This window comes from Puma concolor, chromosome C2 (assembly GCF_028749965.1).
Source record: "Puma concolor isolate L17-30 chromosome C2, mPumCon1.1.hap2, whole genome shotgun sequence".
Taxonomy (NCBI): Eukaryota; Metazoa; Chordata; class Mammalia; order Carnivora; family Felidae; genus Puma; species Puma concolor.
The window spans coordinates 146,689,525-146,703,114 of NC_141675.1; the positions used below are offsets into that span (position 1 = coordinate 146,689,525).

Consider the following 13,590-nt stretch of genomic DNA (forward strand, 5'->3'; position numbering starts at 1 on the left):
GGCCCTAGTGATTTGTTTTCTTTAAAAAATTCCGAAATTGCTGATTGCAGAATTACAGCATTGAGGTACTTGTTCTGGTAGTGAAATAGATTCAGTCTTTATAAACCATTGTGTTGAGTGAGGAGGTCCTAAAAATGTCACTGTATCCATCCAACTTCTTCTAGGACAAAATTATGACGGGAAGGTTTCTGCTTGCCCTTTAGGGGTCCTGGGGAAAGCCATCATGCTCTCTAAAAAATATATTCTGGATTCTTCTGACCCTAATGGACCATCCTTCCTGATGACCACCCTGGCGCAGGAGAGGATACAGGCTCAGAGCAACCAGGTAGATGTGGGTTCAGTCTCTCCTTTGCAACTGACTGCGTGCAACTGAGTGCTGGGCCTGGAGCTAAGGCTCTCTGAGCTTCACTTTCTCCATCTGTACAATGGGCAAACATCATTTCCTCCTCAGACTCGACAGAACTCCTAAATAAAACTATTAGTGCTGATACTTTTGTACAAGTAAAAACAAGCACACGAAAAAGGCTCGTTTCTTTCTCTTTTCCTTCCCTCACTCCAGGCAATTCATCTGGTGCCCTTCAGGGGGGTGAAAAATAAAACCACGTTGACTTTGGAAAAGAATCGGAAGTTTCTGCAGCTTAGAAGTGACAGCAGAGAAAGTGAACTCAGGCATTTGTCACATACACACGCATAGTAAGAGGCTAATTATGTGTTTACAGGAAAGGGAACTTCCCATCACGGAGATCAAACATATTTATTTCAGTTTTTCCCTACCCATATGGCTGTGGCGTCAGTTACTGTCAAAGAGCAGGTTACACACAGTACACATAATATGATGCCACTAAACGTGTGTGTGTGTGTGTGTGTGTGTGTGTGTGTGTGTGTGTGTGTGCGCGCGCGCGCACAAAACAAGTTAGGCAAATGCCAGAATGTTTACGGCGATACTTCTAGACCTTGTAGGGGTGGCCTTCATTTTCTTTGCTCTTCACCCAAATTTTCTAACATTTTTGCAATGAGCATATAATTCACTTATTTCAAATCTATGAGACATGCATATTGAAAGAAGCTATTTAAAAAAAGAATCCCTCTCCTCCCAAAGCCCAAGAATTCACTTCCACTTAGTATGCATATGATCACAGAGGAAATCAAAGCTGTGAGAGGAAATGGAGGTACCCTTCGAAGCGCCTTCCTCCCTCACACGTCTCTGAATCCTCACGCGTGCCACAGATGATTCCTCTGGCCCACTCTGCTCCTCTCAAGGAGGCAACCCCCAATACCTTCATACCTTACAGATCAGCTCCAGGGTGTCCCGGGCAGTGTCCCCGGGCCGGACGACCGTCAGGGCTGGCTGATTATTTGGCAGACAGAACCACGATGGTGTGAAATACTCGTGGACCCAAATGTCACAGTCGGGATTGTGCTGGTGGACGCTGGGCAAGACCATTTCTTTCTCCCTCTACGATAAGAAATGAAGTTAGTCGGGTGGCAGTCATCAGGCTTTGCTATCCGGATTGTACACAGAGATTCACTGTCTCCATGAAAATGGCCCAGAGTGGAAATGGTAGCACTGGTCAGGGACAGAGGGGGATGTTCAGAGAGGAAACTATTGACAAAGGAGCTTTAATGGGGGAAGGAGAGATTTCTCAGATGTGAGGCAGACCTTTCACCCGGTCCACAGCATCCACAGGTGGGCACTGTGTAAGTTGGGGGGGGGGGCGGGGAGGGTACTGAAATTTGGAAGAAGGAAAGAAATGGATCATTCATTCAGCTCAGCTTTCTTGCTAGGATTTCCCCCACAAATCCACCTTAAACAGGGAATTCCTACAGCAAGAATATCTACAAGAATATCTACTGAGTGGGTTATATGTTTCAAAAGCAACAATGAGGCCCCAAGGAAATTATTAAAGAAAAGATGATGTTCTAGCACTACACGTTTACAGGGAGCATCGTTTCTGTGCTTGCACTTGACCTCCAGCACAGCTCTGGGAGGGAGACAGTTCCGTTTCCCAGACAAGGTTCAGAGAACCTCAAAGCATGAGCTGTGTGGCCTTTTTAGGCCTTTGCCACACTCCATCCTCTTCCACTACTCGGCCTGAGGGTCAAGGAGTAGTGTCATGTTTATAAGGATGGGAAAAGATGTACTTGTTCAGCAGCTGGGATAATCCAAGCAAGCGAAGCTAAAACATTCCATAGAACAATGAAATAGGGGCCAACTTCTTTGAAATAAGCAAACAAAGAATGATGTTAGGGGAGCCTGGGTGGCTCAGTCGGTTAAGCACCCAACTCTTGGTTTTGGTGCATGACCTCACGGTCACGATCTCTTGGTTCATGGTTTTGAGCCCGGATCAGGCTCTGTGCTGACAGTGTGAAGCCTGCTTGCGATTCTCTCTCTTTCTCTGCCCCTCCCCTTCTCTCTCAACATAAATAAATACACTTAAAAAACAAAAAAAAAGAATGATGTCAGATTTCAGCAATGTAAAAACAATATTGATGGGCAAGATGTACTTAGACAAGACTTGATTATTGGTTTATAACCAGGCCACTGATCAGTAAATACAAATCTATAGGTTACCAAGAACAAGGCTGGTATTAGAAAATTACAAGAAACAATTTTTAAAACTAAGGCTGATAGGCGGTAACGTCATAGCTTCTATTCAAAACAAGAATGAATCCGAGAATGGGGGAAATATTTTTGCAAAGGCTACTAACTAAATTCAACCAAGAAGACAATTTCAGCTCTGGCTTTGAATGATGTCACTTTTGCGGATAAATTGAACCCCAAGGAAGGGATTGTCAAAAAGCAAAAAGCAATCAACTTGGCTAAATCCCATGAACTATAATTGGAATCTTTTTATTGTCCCCATGTGCCATATTAAATAAGTGCCCCTTAGCACTGGATCAACTCAAGTTTTGCATCTAAACTGCTGTTTGAGATCAAGGCACTCCAGCCAAGAAGAAGAATAAAGAAATATCTCAGAGAAATGGACAAACAAAAGGGGCAGAGAAATCCAAAGGAAAAACATGTGCAGGTTCCAGGATCTGTGTGCTCTGTGCCTGGGGTCCAGGATCTGTCTGCCTGGAGAGGCTATCCCAACATTAAAAGGGAACTAGTAACAGTATGCAAGATGAGTTAGCTAACTTCAGAAATGGCTTCATTAACATCAAAAACAATGCTTGTGTTGCACGTAGGTACAGTGATTTAATTTCATCAGATTTCATCAGAGACAGAGTTTTTCAGAGAAAGGGGCATGGATGGGTATTTCCAAGGACAGCTGCATTTGTATCTACAGGGACATAATCCAGAAGTAGTTCGAGCACAAAAGTGACAACAGGCCTGTCCCTGGCCACTCCTCTCCCCTCACCCCTTCCAAAGGCCAGAACTCCCCGCTGCACTCTGTTTCAGAGGCTCCATCTCGAACACAGGGCTGTGCTACCGCTGACCGCCCCTGCTTGGTTGCACAGCAACCGAGAGCTGAACTCTCTGTCATATTGATCCTGAGCCCAAGAACCGGGGGATCATTCCAAGGTCACGTTATCAACAACAGAACCCCCTGAACAAAGAGGTTACTGGTATCACTATTAGGGTCTTTAAAGCTTGGGATGTCCATTTAAATTAGAGGCTGAAAAAAGTAGCCCAGAGGAAACAAAAATCAATATTCTTCATGGGCTTTCAATCAGAGCAGTGTGACCACCCCTTTTAAATCCAGGCACAAGGTTAGAACAAGTCTGTGAATCTTTAATTGAATACTTGTCTTCAGGAGGCAAAAGCATTTTTTTTTTTTAAAGAATATACTATCAGAACAGTTCTTTGAATTAATGGGAACAACACAGCATGTGTGGGCAGAGAGGGAGGGCAGTACGAACTCACCTCTTGGGAATGGAAGTTGTAGATAAAAGCAATTGGCAAGGACATAAGATATTCAGCTCCCCAGAACCCAAATTTCCTCTTATATTCTAGATGGAAAATGATACATCCAAATGATAAGTATTGAAAATGTTATGTTGGCAGGAGAATGTCCTTATTGTTACCAAGTTTTAAGCATAAAATGCTTGTCCACCTTTTACCGACCTGTTACATAACTTTAAAGATTTGATCATTTCAGCATTTAATACAGTCCACTTAATTTTAGGATCCCAAGAAACCAATGCATTGTGTAATGTTGACACATTCGCGGTACTTTTAGAAAAGGAATGGGTTTATTTTTACCTTGCCATCTGGAACAGTGTCATCAAATATTCCCTCTAAAGATTTCTTTACAGCATCACTTCCCTCACCGAACACCTGCATATACAAAAGTATCATCTTAAAAAGGCCTGTCGGCAAGAGGGCAAATGAAGCATGGGAAGGGGGATGGAAAATGAGCGTGGCTCTTGGAACACATGACAGAAGTCTCCAGATCCTCCTATATCAGCTCCATAAATAGGGAACGTAATTCATGGTAGCAGACCAGGAAAAACATGATCCTCTATCTGGATCACTTCCCATAACTCTAACAAACTCAAAAGAAAAAAGAAGAAGAAAAGAAAAAGTTGGCTTCTAGATCTGGATAAGTCATTTTGTTGTAAAGAAAATAAGCTTTTGCAAAAGCAATGGACTAGATTTGCTCACATTGAACAGTTTCCACAATTCCCTCACATATACAATCAGATATTCATCAACAACTAGTTTACTTTTCATACTCTGCTGAGCAGAACCTGAGACTATCCATTTAGAGTGCTTTCCGTAACATCCCAGAAAAGGTTTTCTTAATTAAAGAAAAAGAAAAAAAGACAGAAATTTGTCTGTTCTTTGAAATTAAATGAATTCTGTTCAGTAGTCAAAATCTAAACATGTCGACAAGAGAAAGTTTTATATTCTGGCTCTAAACCAGCCAGGTACTCTAAGGATATTACACATGATTAAGAAAAAGCCTTTCTCACGATGCAAATGAGATAGATAGAAACACACCATTTGTGTCCATTTCAGAGTCCTGAATTAACAAGTAGATTTCTGTTGGTATGCTCATGGCTAAGTAGGAAGTTTTTATAAACTCTTACTTTAAGAGACAGGAACAAGAATTGCTTCGAGGAAATGGTATCGTCCTTTGATTTTTGAAATACGTTAAAACATTCTCTTGGACCTCATTTAACTTGAGGCATCTATTTCAGCAGCCATGGACTCTGACACAAGCTGGCCCCGATACAGTTACCACCGCATGAACCAAGGCTTGTGACAGAAAAGACGTTCGAACCCAGTTCCCAACTGCCAAGTCCTGGCATGTATTTTAGTGGGTGCTCTGAGTCACCTGCCATCACAGGAGGATTCACGCAAAACGCCACCACCACCTGCCAAAGGGAGGGGAGAAATCCTAGTGGCGAATGTCTTCCTTCTGTACGTACGTTTCGTCCAGAGACATCAAGTCTCTTGCGTGAGTGTTTTGATAAATCAGTGACCTTCCTCCACACTGTTTCTTCTTCAGGTTTACACAGAAGCAAAACCTGGTAGCAGACTTGATGCTCTGCCTTCTCCAAAGACCACAGACCAAACGGCATGAATGCTCAGTCTAAGGCTCACTTATCACCTGCTCATCTGGTCTCCTGCAACGTCCATCAGCGACACAGAATACCCACGTTTAAACAGTGAGTGTGGTGGTCAGTTAGGAACGTAGGACGTCACTTTTCAGGACTGTCTCTTCTAAATTTCAGTTCTTGTGTAAGCTAATGGCTGGAACTGTCAGAACAAACAATGAGGGATCTTTTTATCAAATTAGTCAACTGGCTTCTCACTTTGCATAAGGGCACAGAGTGAACAGGTCAAACTGGGAATCCTAGCCATGACCTCCAACATGCTCAGTGCTTCACTTTTCGGCCACCATAACCCATGAATCAACATTCTCCTTCTCCTGAAAAGACCAAGACCCCTGTTCCTTCAGTCCCTAAATCACGAGCAAGCAGTCCCGGAGCCACTTGCTTCACAAAGCCAAAGAAGAATGACAATGACAATGGAGAGAAGTTCCTAGAAGTGACTCTAGCAGGATGGCGGTCTTGGCTAAAAGGGATAAAAAGGACAAGGCCACAGCATGTGGCTATCAGAGGACTGACCCTGTGGTACACCTCTCGGTGATGCCATTCGTGAGGTACCGAGATCCCCTTCGAGCCCCAGCATCTGGGTAGAAGGGCATCATGGCAGTGGTGAGGACTCTCAGACTCCTGATTTCTCATACTGGAAGACAAGGGAACTCCCCATTTCATGTCAACCCCAAAAAGCTAATGGCAGAGGAACAATCTGACCTCCCCGGAGGCCACCTTTGATCCAACGCCAGAAGCAGCTTAAAAAGCCCTGTGCTCAGGTGCCCACTTGGCTTCATCAACAAGCCCCGCTTTTTTCCGAAGACTCAGGATGAATTGTGCACTTTCAGGAGGTCTGTAATTAGCCAGGGTTTGCAAAGGATGCAGGTGGGAGACTGGAGCTTGGTGATAGACTAATAGCAGAGTTCAAAGTCATGAGTACACATTAGCTATTAAAAGCGTCTAGTACAACCAACGTCTTTGTGTCAGTGAGCTGATTCGAAATACCACCCAGTACCAATAAATCACCACACATGCACATGCATCCCAAGTTGAGGTGGCCATGGAAGCAATCTGTGCCTGCTCTTTCGCCCACCCTGGAACCCACCTGGTTGATGCTGGGGCGTCCCTGCTTCTTTTTGGAGGTAGTGTCCAGACCCCAAAGGGAAGAAAACCTGCTCCTTCGCTTGCTTGCGGATCTGGACATGGCCTGAGTACGACGTCTCACTCCGGTCTCACCAGTGCGTGCTGCCACCTGAGGTCGTCGAGGAACAGCATCGACAAGAGAAATGCGTCAGGACCGCTCACCTCTTCCTCAAGGTCCCTACTAAGTTACACGCCCAGGGAGCATCCCTCTACTTGCTAGAGGGATGCTGCCCGTTCGTGAATGACTTAATAAAGCCAGTTACATCTTCAAATTCATAAAAATTTTTAAAAAGACCAACCATACCTCCATCATGCCAGCCCATCACCAAAGCATTTAATCTGTGACTCCCATATATTGGGACTTCGAGGGCCCTTCATGGAGTCCAAATATAATTGAAAGGTTGGCAAACTCAACCACTGTCTGAAACCATCAGGAAAACAGTAATATATAAAATAACAATAGGATGCGTATGTAATGTTTCCAAGAATTCAATGCCCTTCTGGTCACAGGATTGAACTCTAGCAGCAAGTTGAGCTAACCATACGATCTTGAGATTCTCCCTAAATGCTCTAGAGCTGTTTCTACATTCTAGAAGAGTGGTGTCTGAGTGTCGGCAAAAATAGCGAAAACAATACCTCTTGGTTCCTGTGATTCCACATGAAATCTAAGTGTACCAATTTTTCTATTTAGTTTTCTCAGAACGACACAATTTCCTTCGTAGGGAAGTGATGGTTGTCCCCCTATATCATTCTCCCTCTAGCTCAGTCAGAGAAACCCCCACACGTAGCTGAGCACATGACTACCCAACGCTGACTTATTTTCCTTTGTAGCAGGACATGGGCCTGTGACTAACTTCCAGTCAACGGGAGCTAAGCAGAAGGGCTATTTGTCACCTCCAGGAACCGTCCTTAAGAGGAGGGAGGGATCTCCGTTATCTTTCACTTCTCTCCTTCCTGACAAAGGAAGGTCCGTGGGTTAACTCTTCTAGGACATTCAGACAGAACCCTTTTCACGGTTTTTAGAACAAGAAGATGGACGGGACCCAAGTCCGGGAAAATGGTGAAGCCACCTTATTAGCCTTACATGTCCCATGTTTAGATACAAGGGAATAAAAGTTCTATTTTGTTTAAAAAAAAAAAAAAAAGCAGTGGGGAGCAGGAGCTCCACTCTGTTGAGATATTTGCAAGATGCCAACAGCCCAGACAAATATTTCAGACAGGAACACCCCAAGTTCAAATCTGCTTCTCTACAAACTGCTCAAGTAGACCCTGAATCTCTGTGAGGATCCCACAAAGTCCTTCCCAGGCCAACATTCGTGCTTGCAGTGTATCCATAGGTTAAAAGCAAAGTCCCAGGAACTTGAGGGAACTTCTGCCAGGAAATCTCAATAGGCCACCCACAGGCTCTCCTTTCAAATAAGGGAGTGCCAGGAGGTACAGCGAGTCAGACTTGAAATGAAACCTCCCCACCCGTCCTTTGTTGCTGGGGATGAGTCTTGGAACCTACTTGTCACAGATTCCCACACGGGCAACTCCCAGTGTGGTGGGTGCCAACTGGCATCAGACTGGGGGATGAAACCCCGTTGGGGAACAAGAGGGGCCCCCCAGCTGTCAGCACGTTTGTTAGAAGGCACGCCTCTCTGGGGTTTTCAGTACTGACAGGGTAAATACCCTGGACGCTCCATGGGTAGACTGGCAAAGACACTAAAAACAGGAATCAGAACAGCTTCCCTGCAAAGGTATTAGAGGGGGAAGATTTTGGTCCCAAATGAAGATAGGAAGATGAGGAAGCGGTCTTATATTTTCCGAGCTTGAGGCATGTAAAAACGCAGCATCCAACACCACGTTAGAGAAAGAGGTCTAGACTAGGATTGTGCTCAAGGGGATGAGGGGGACAAAATCACAGACCAAAAGACACGTGTTTACTTTAAATAGATACACATTTTCTCTTCCCTATTTTCATCACTTTCTGAGTCAAAGGTAAACAAAAGCTGCAAAAGGAATAAATTATAATGTGCTGACATACATACACGCACACATGACGATTTCAGTATCAGATAAGCTTATCATCACAAAATGAGGCTAGGAACCACTAAATAAGTGGTGTGAAAGTTAAAAGTCTGAGAGGAAACAAAAATGCCTATTCGGTCTCATTATTTGTATATCTACTTATAAATAGACAAATCTATCTGTAGATACACAGACACCTACAGGCAGTCATATACAAATATATGGCTGTTGTATCACTGTTTATATATATATATATATATATATATATATATATATATATATGTATGTATTATTACCTTGTTCACTTCCTTCATAGCATACATCAATACCTGCACCTACCCTGTCTATTTAACTGCTTACTCATTTATTATGCATCTCCCCCCATAAGAATCTCCAATAGGAAAAGAACTCTGAGTTGTTTGCTGCTATAACCCTAATCATAAGAAGAATAAATGACATATGCCAGGCCTCACATGTATTTGCTGATTCAATGAATAAAATACATAAACCAACATCACAAAGCAAAAGCAGGGGGAAGCCTGGGTGGCTCAACTGGTTAAGTGGCCGACTTTGGCTCAGGTCATGGTTTTGTTTCATGAGTTCGAGCCCCACGTTAGACTCAGTGCTAACGGCTAGGAGCCTGGAACCCGCTTTGGATTCTGTATCTCCCCCTCCCTCCCCCTCCCTCCCCCTCCCCTGCTCCTGCTCTGTCTCAGTCTCTCTCTCTCTCTCTCTATCTCTCAAAAATAAGTAAACATAAAAAAAAAAAAAAAAAAAAGCAAAAGCAGAGATCCTACATATAACATGGTCACAACAGTAATTCTTTACAATTTTAGAAAGACAGAGTCCAGCAGAGAAACTTACACAACGTAAATGTTCTCAGTTACCGGCTGACCAGTTGGTTGAGTCTGTTTAACAAATGGGCCCTTCACTAGGGGTTCTCACAGTAACTATGCTGCACTGCTGGGGGCCCTGTAAACTGCAAAAGTAACTGCTACCCCCAACACAATAATGACTCAAAATAAGCAAAGGGATTTACAGGGGGGGGGGGGAAGCTGGCAAAAGAACTAGCAGACAAGAGCTCAAGAGTTTCTCAATGATCTTTGCCCAGACAATGCCTCCCTTTGTGGCCAGAACCTGATTACTCTATCATTCTGCTCATCTGTGCAAACAAGAACAATGATAACCTTCTTTCAAAGAGTACAGCGGGGACCCTTCAGTTAATTACTGCAAATCACTGAGCATTATGGGAAGCCCTCCTGGTGAATGGGGCTTAAATTGTAGCCCAAATCTCCCCGCCCACCCCCAGCCCGCCTGCCCTCACACCTCCTCCTCCCTTGCCCCTCACTTAAAAGAAGAAAAAAAATAAGTCTGGACAAAGGCTAAATTGAAACATGTTTCAATGGGGGGTGGGGGGGGGGACCTCTCTGGGGTCAAATGACAACAAGTAGAGGAAAAAATAAGTATCTAATAAATCAGACTGTAAAATTCCCTTCCTGGGATCTCCTGCAGGAACTGGAACAACAAACAGGGGCAGACACCTAACCGGCCTGCTGAACTTGTTCTGTGTGAAGTGAAACCCCTCGTGGAAAAGAGAAGTTTGTGAGGACACACAGGCATATAGACACCCAGACTCACACTGCAGCTGAGGACGGTGGGGGGTAAGGAAGAGGAAGCTGCACATAAGGACTTAAATATGCTTCTTAAGGGGCGCCTGGGTGGGTCAGTTGGTTAACAGTCCGACCTCAGCTCAGGTCATGATCTCACGGTCCGTGAGTTCGAGCCCCGTGTCGGGCTCTCTACAGTCAGTGCAGAGCCCTCTTTGGATCCTCTGTCTCCCTCTCTCTCTGCACCTCCCCTGCTTGCCCTTCTCTCTCAAAAATAAATAAACCTAAATAAATAAATAAATATTCTTCTTTAAAGTCACTCACCAAAATGCCTAAATTACTAACCCTCCCATCCCTATCTTCAGCTGGCCAGATTTTAACAGTCTGCCCATCCAAATAAAAGTACACACAAATCACAGATATTGAGATAGAGGCAATTAGAAGGTCTGAAGATAAGTTATGGAAGGATAATAATAAAGTTAGCTCCAATGGCTTTGAAGAAAATTAAAGAAAAGAAGTTTTAGATAGATAGCAAACTTATTCTCTCCCAAATCTATCAGGCCCAGTAACAGGAAAAAGTCATTTGGATGCTTGGGGTTTAGAATTAATACGGACTCTGCATCATTGGAGGCATGAGCTCTCTTACAAAAATGCCACTTCAATCTACGACATTCTTACCATGCAGTAGACAAGAATTTTTATTATTATTATTTTTTAATTAATTAATTTATTTTTTTTGCAGAATACAAAAACTGAGATTTGGTCAAGTTACAAATTGGTGTCTGGGTCTCAGAGAAACAGTCCTAGAGCCTCAAACTCAAAAACATTTGGAAGACTTATTCATCACAGCACACTGACCCATTACTAAGAAAAAAAAAAAAAAAAAGCACTTAACAGCTATATGAAGAGGTGGGAGACCAAGAAAGACCAAGGGAGACCAAGAAAGACCAAGAGCTGAGTCGTAATTAGCAGAACAAATCAGGGTGCCAGTTTTAATAAGTCCAGAAATTGGTTTAAGACTTCTTTAAAAATGTAAATCTACCCCTAATTATCTGAATGATGACGCTAATCTATTTATAAAGAATACAAACGCCTTTGACTGAATTGCAGCTCTGAATTCAATTGAAGGGTACAGCTGACGAGGGGAGGCAAGCCAAGCCCAGCAGAGCTAAGGTTTTCCAAAGCAGTTTCTGGAACCTGAGACTTAACATTTAATTCCACAGCAAATGTGCTAAGGTGCAGTACATTTTAAGTGGGTGTTGACTTGGATGGGCTGAAACCATGTTACTCGCAATAGCAATTTTTGAGAAGAAAGGAGCCAAACGTACATAAAGCTGTTCGCAATTTAGCAAGTACATAAAATTACAGATTGCAAACACACAACACAACGATGCAATCTGCCGTTCCGGAGGTCAGATGCAAATTCTCCTTCCCAAGCAAATACATATGTTGGGCTGGAAAATCATGGAAGATCTTTACTTTCCTCAAATGCAGCAGGTACAGTTATGACTGTAAAGAACTGATTTCTGAAATTACAGTATTTAAAAATAAAATGAAAGGAAGATCACCAAAGAGATCTGTGTTCAATATATGGGGTGTGTGTGTGTGTGTGTGTGTGTGTGTGTGTGAGAAAGAGAGAGAGAGAGAGAATGCATTTCTGTATGAGAGAGCTCTCCGCTTAACATTTACATAAGGTTAATATAAAAAAAAACTGTATTTGGATTAAAACCAGAACACTGCCTAAAGAGGACATCAGTTACGAACAAACACTACATGCAGAGATCTCTTAAGATAATACCTTTCCTATTTTCTTCGCACGATAGTTTAGGCCCCATCAAGAGAGGCTTAAGGAATACATTTCAGAACAGACTCAAATGAAGATCTGTACCCACCGCAGAGGACGTGTCAGAAATCCACACCCAGCAGTGAACTAGAAAAACACTTCAGCGGCTCCTGTCAAGTCCTGCTCAGGATTAATAGTAAAGAGAAATATTTCTTAAAAACACACCGGCTTCGACTCACCAGGGCATGGAAGGATGATACAGAGAAGATTCCAAGGCGGCCCATTGCCACTTTCGTTGGTCGGCTTGCAAAAGCAAGTAGCCTTTTGGGGTTTGGCAGTTCCCCACCTTGGAGGCTAGCTAAGTAACAGCGGTAACGAAATAGGTCCATTTGGAACTGCTCGAGATTCTGCTCCCAAACGAAGATCTACGGTGGTGAAAATATGGAAAAAGGAAAGGCGAGGAAAAGGGAAAACAAGTGTTAACAGCTTCATCCCACACGAATGTTACAAAACCACACGTTGTCAAGGTATTGATTTTAATCCTAAGGGGTAAACCACAGGTACCCCGAATTTCTTAGGGAACAGCATCTCAAGTATCACTGTTTTCGTAGCTTACACGTTTTTTTCACAAAGACCCACAGTCATAAATTCGGTCTGGTAAACAGAAAGTATATGTCAGCTGCTCTGTGTCCTCTGGTTACAATGTCACGTTTCTGGGCTTTCTAGGCCATCAGCTCCAAGCTCTGGGCCACAAACCCAAGGGAAGTAAAATCTGCAGGGTTTTTACCACTGGAGAATTATAGGACTTACCAGGAGATGACCTTTCATAGGAAGACAAAGAGAAAAAGGAAAGGGAGGTGAATTAAAGATCAGAGCCCAACAGCTTTTGGGAACAGGGGAGTGGCACATGGCCCACGGTGGGAGGCAGAAGACACTAGAAGGTGAAGACCCAGGCTCTGGAATAAATTTCCAACCACAGAGTGTGTCCAAGATATTTCCTCGCTTTTCAGAGTGGCAAAACGATACCTACTTCCTAAGACTGAAGTGATATTTAGATGAGATAATGCAAGAATAAGCTTGGCACAGGATGTGGTATATAGGCCAAGGCTCAGTGATGTTAACGATGACGTGGACAGTGGTTAATGGCCGATGTCTACTTTTTACTGTGACTTATGCATGTTCGCAGCACTGTTCACAGCGGCAAAAAAAGTGGAAACAGCCAACATGGCCCATCAACGGACAAACGGATAAGCAAACTGTGGTGAGTGTGGGCAACGAATCATAGCCGTAAAAGGGAATGAAGAACTGACTGATGTACCCTACGATGTGGGTCCATCCCAAAGCGTGACGTGAAGTGAAGGAATTCAGACGCAAAAGGTCACATGTTGTGTAATTCCACTTGTATAAAAACATCCGAAATTGGGGAATCCGTAGAGGCAGCATGCCAGGAGCATAGGGGAGCAATTTAACAGGTATGGAGTTTCCTTCTGGGGTGAA

The 13,590-nt window shown here is 43.5% G+C and overlaps 1 protein-coding gene across 10 annotated transcripts in view; it reads right to left on the reverse strand.

Annotated features, from left to right (window-relative positions):
• The window catches only part of TIAM1 (TIAM Rac1 associated GEF 1), a 394,514-nt gene that overhangs the window by 81,691 nt on the left and 299,233 nt on the right, over positions 1–13,590 (reverse strand). For 9 of the 10 annotated variants that reach the window (XM_086675833.1, XM_086675832.1, XM_086675835.1 and 6 more), the window contains 4 exons: positions 12,333–12,518; positions 6,656–6,802; positions 4,208–4,282; positions 1,286–1,456 (listed from right to left, as the gene is read on the reverse strand). In XM_086675833.1, the coding sequence (XP_086531959.1) occupies positions 1,286–1,456; positions 4,208–4,282; positions 6,656–6,802; positions 12,333–12,518 (579 nt within the window). The remainder of the gene's footprint in view (positions 1–1,285; positions 1,457–4,207; positions 4,283–6,655; positions 6,803–12,332; positions 12,519–13,590) is intronic. The other variant, XM_025912922.2, reaches the window with a different exon arrangement.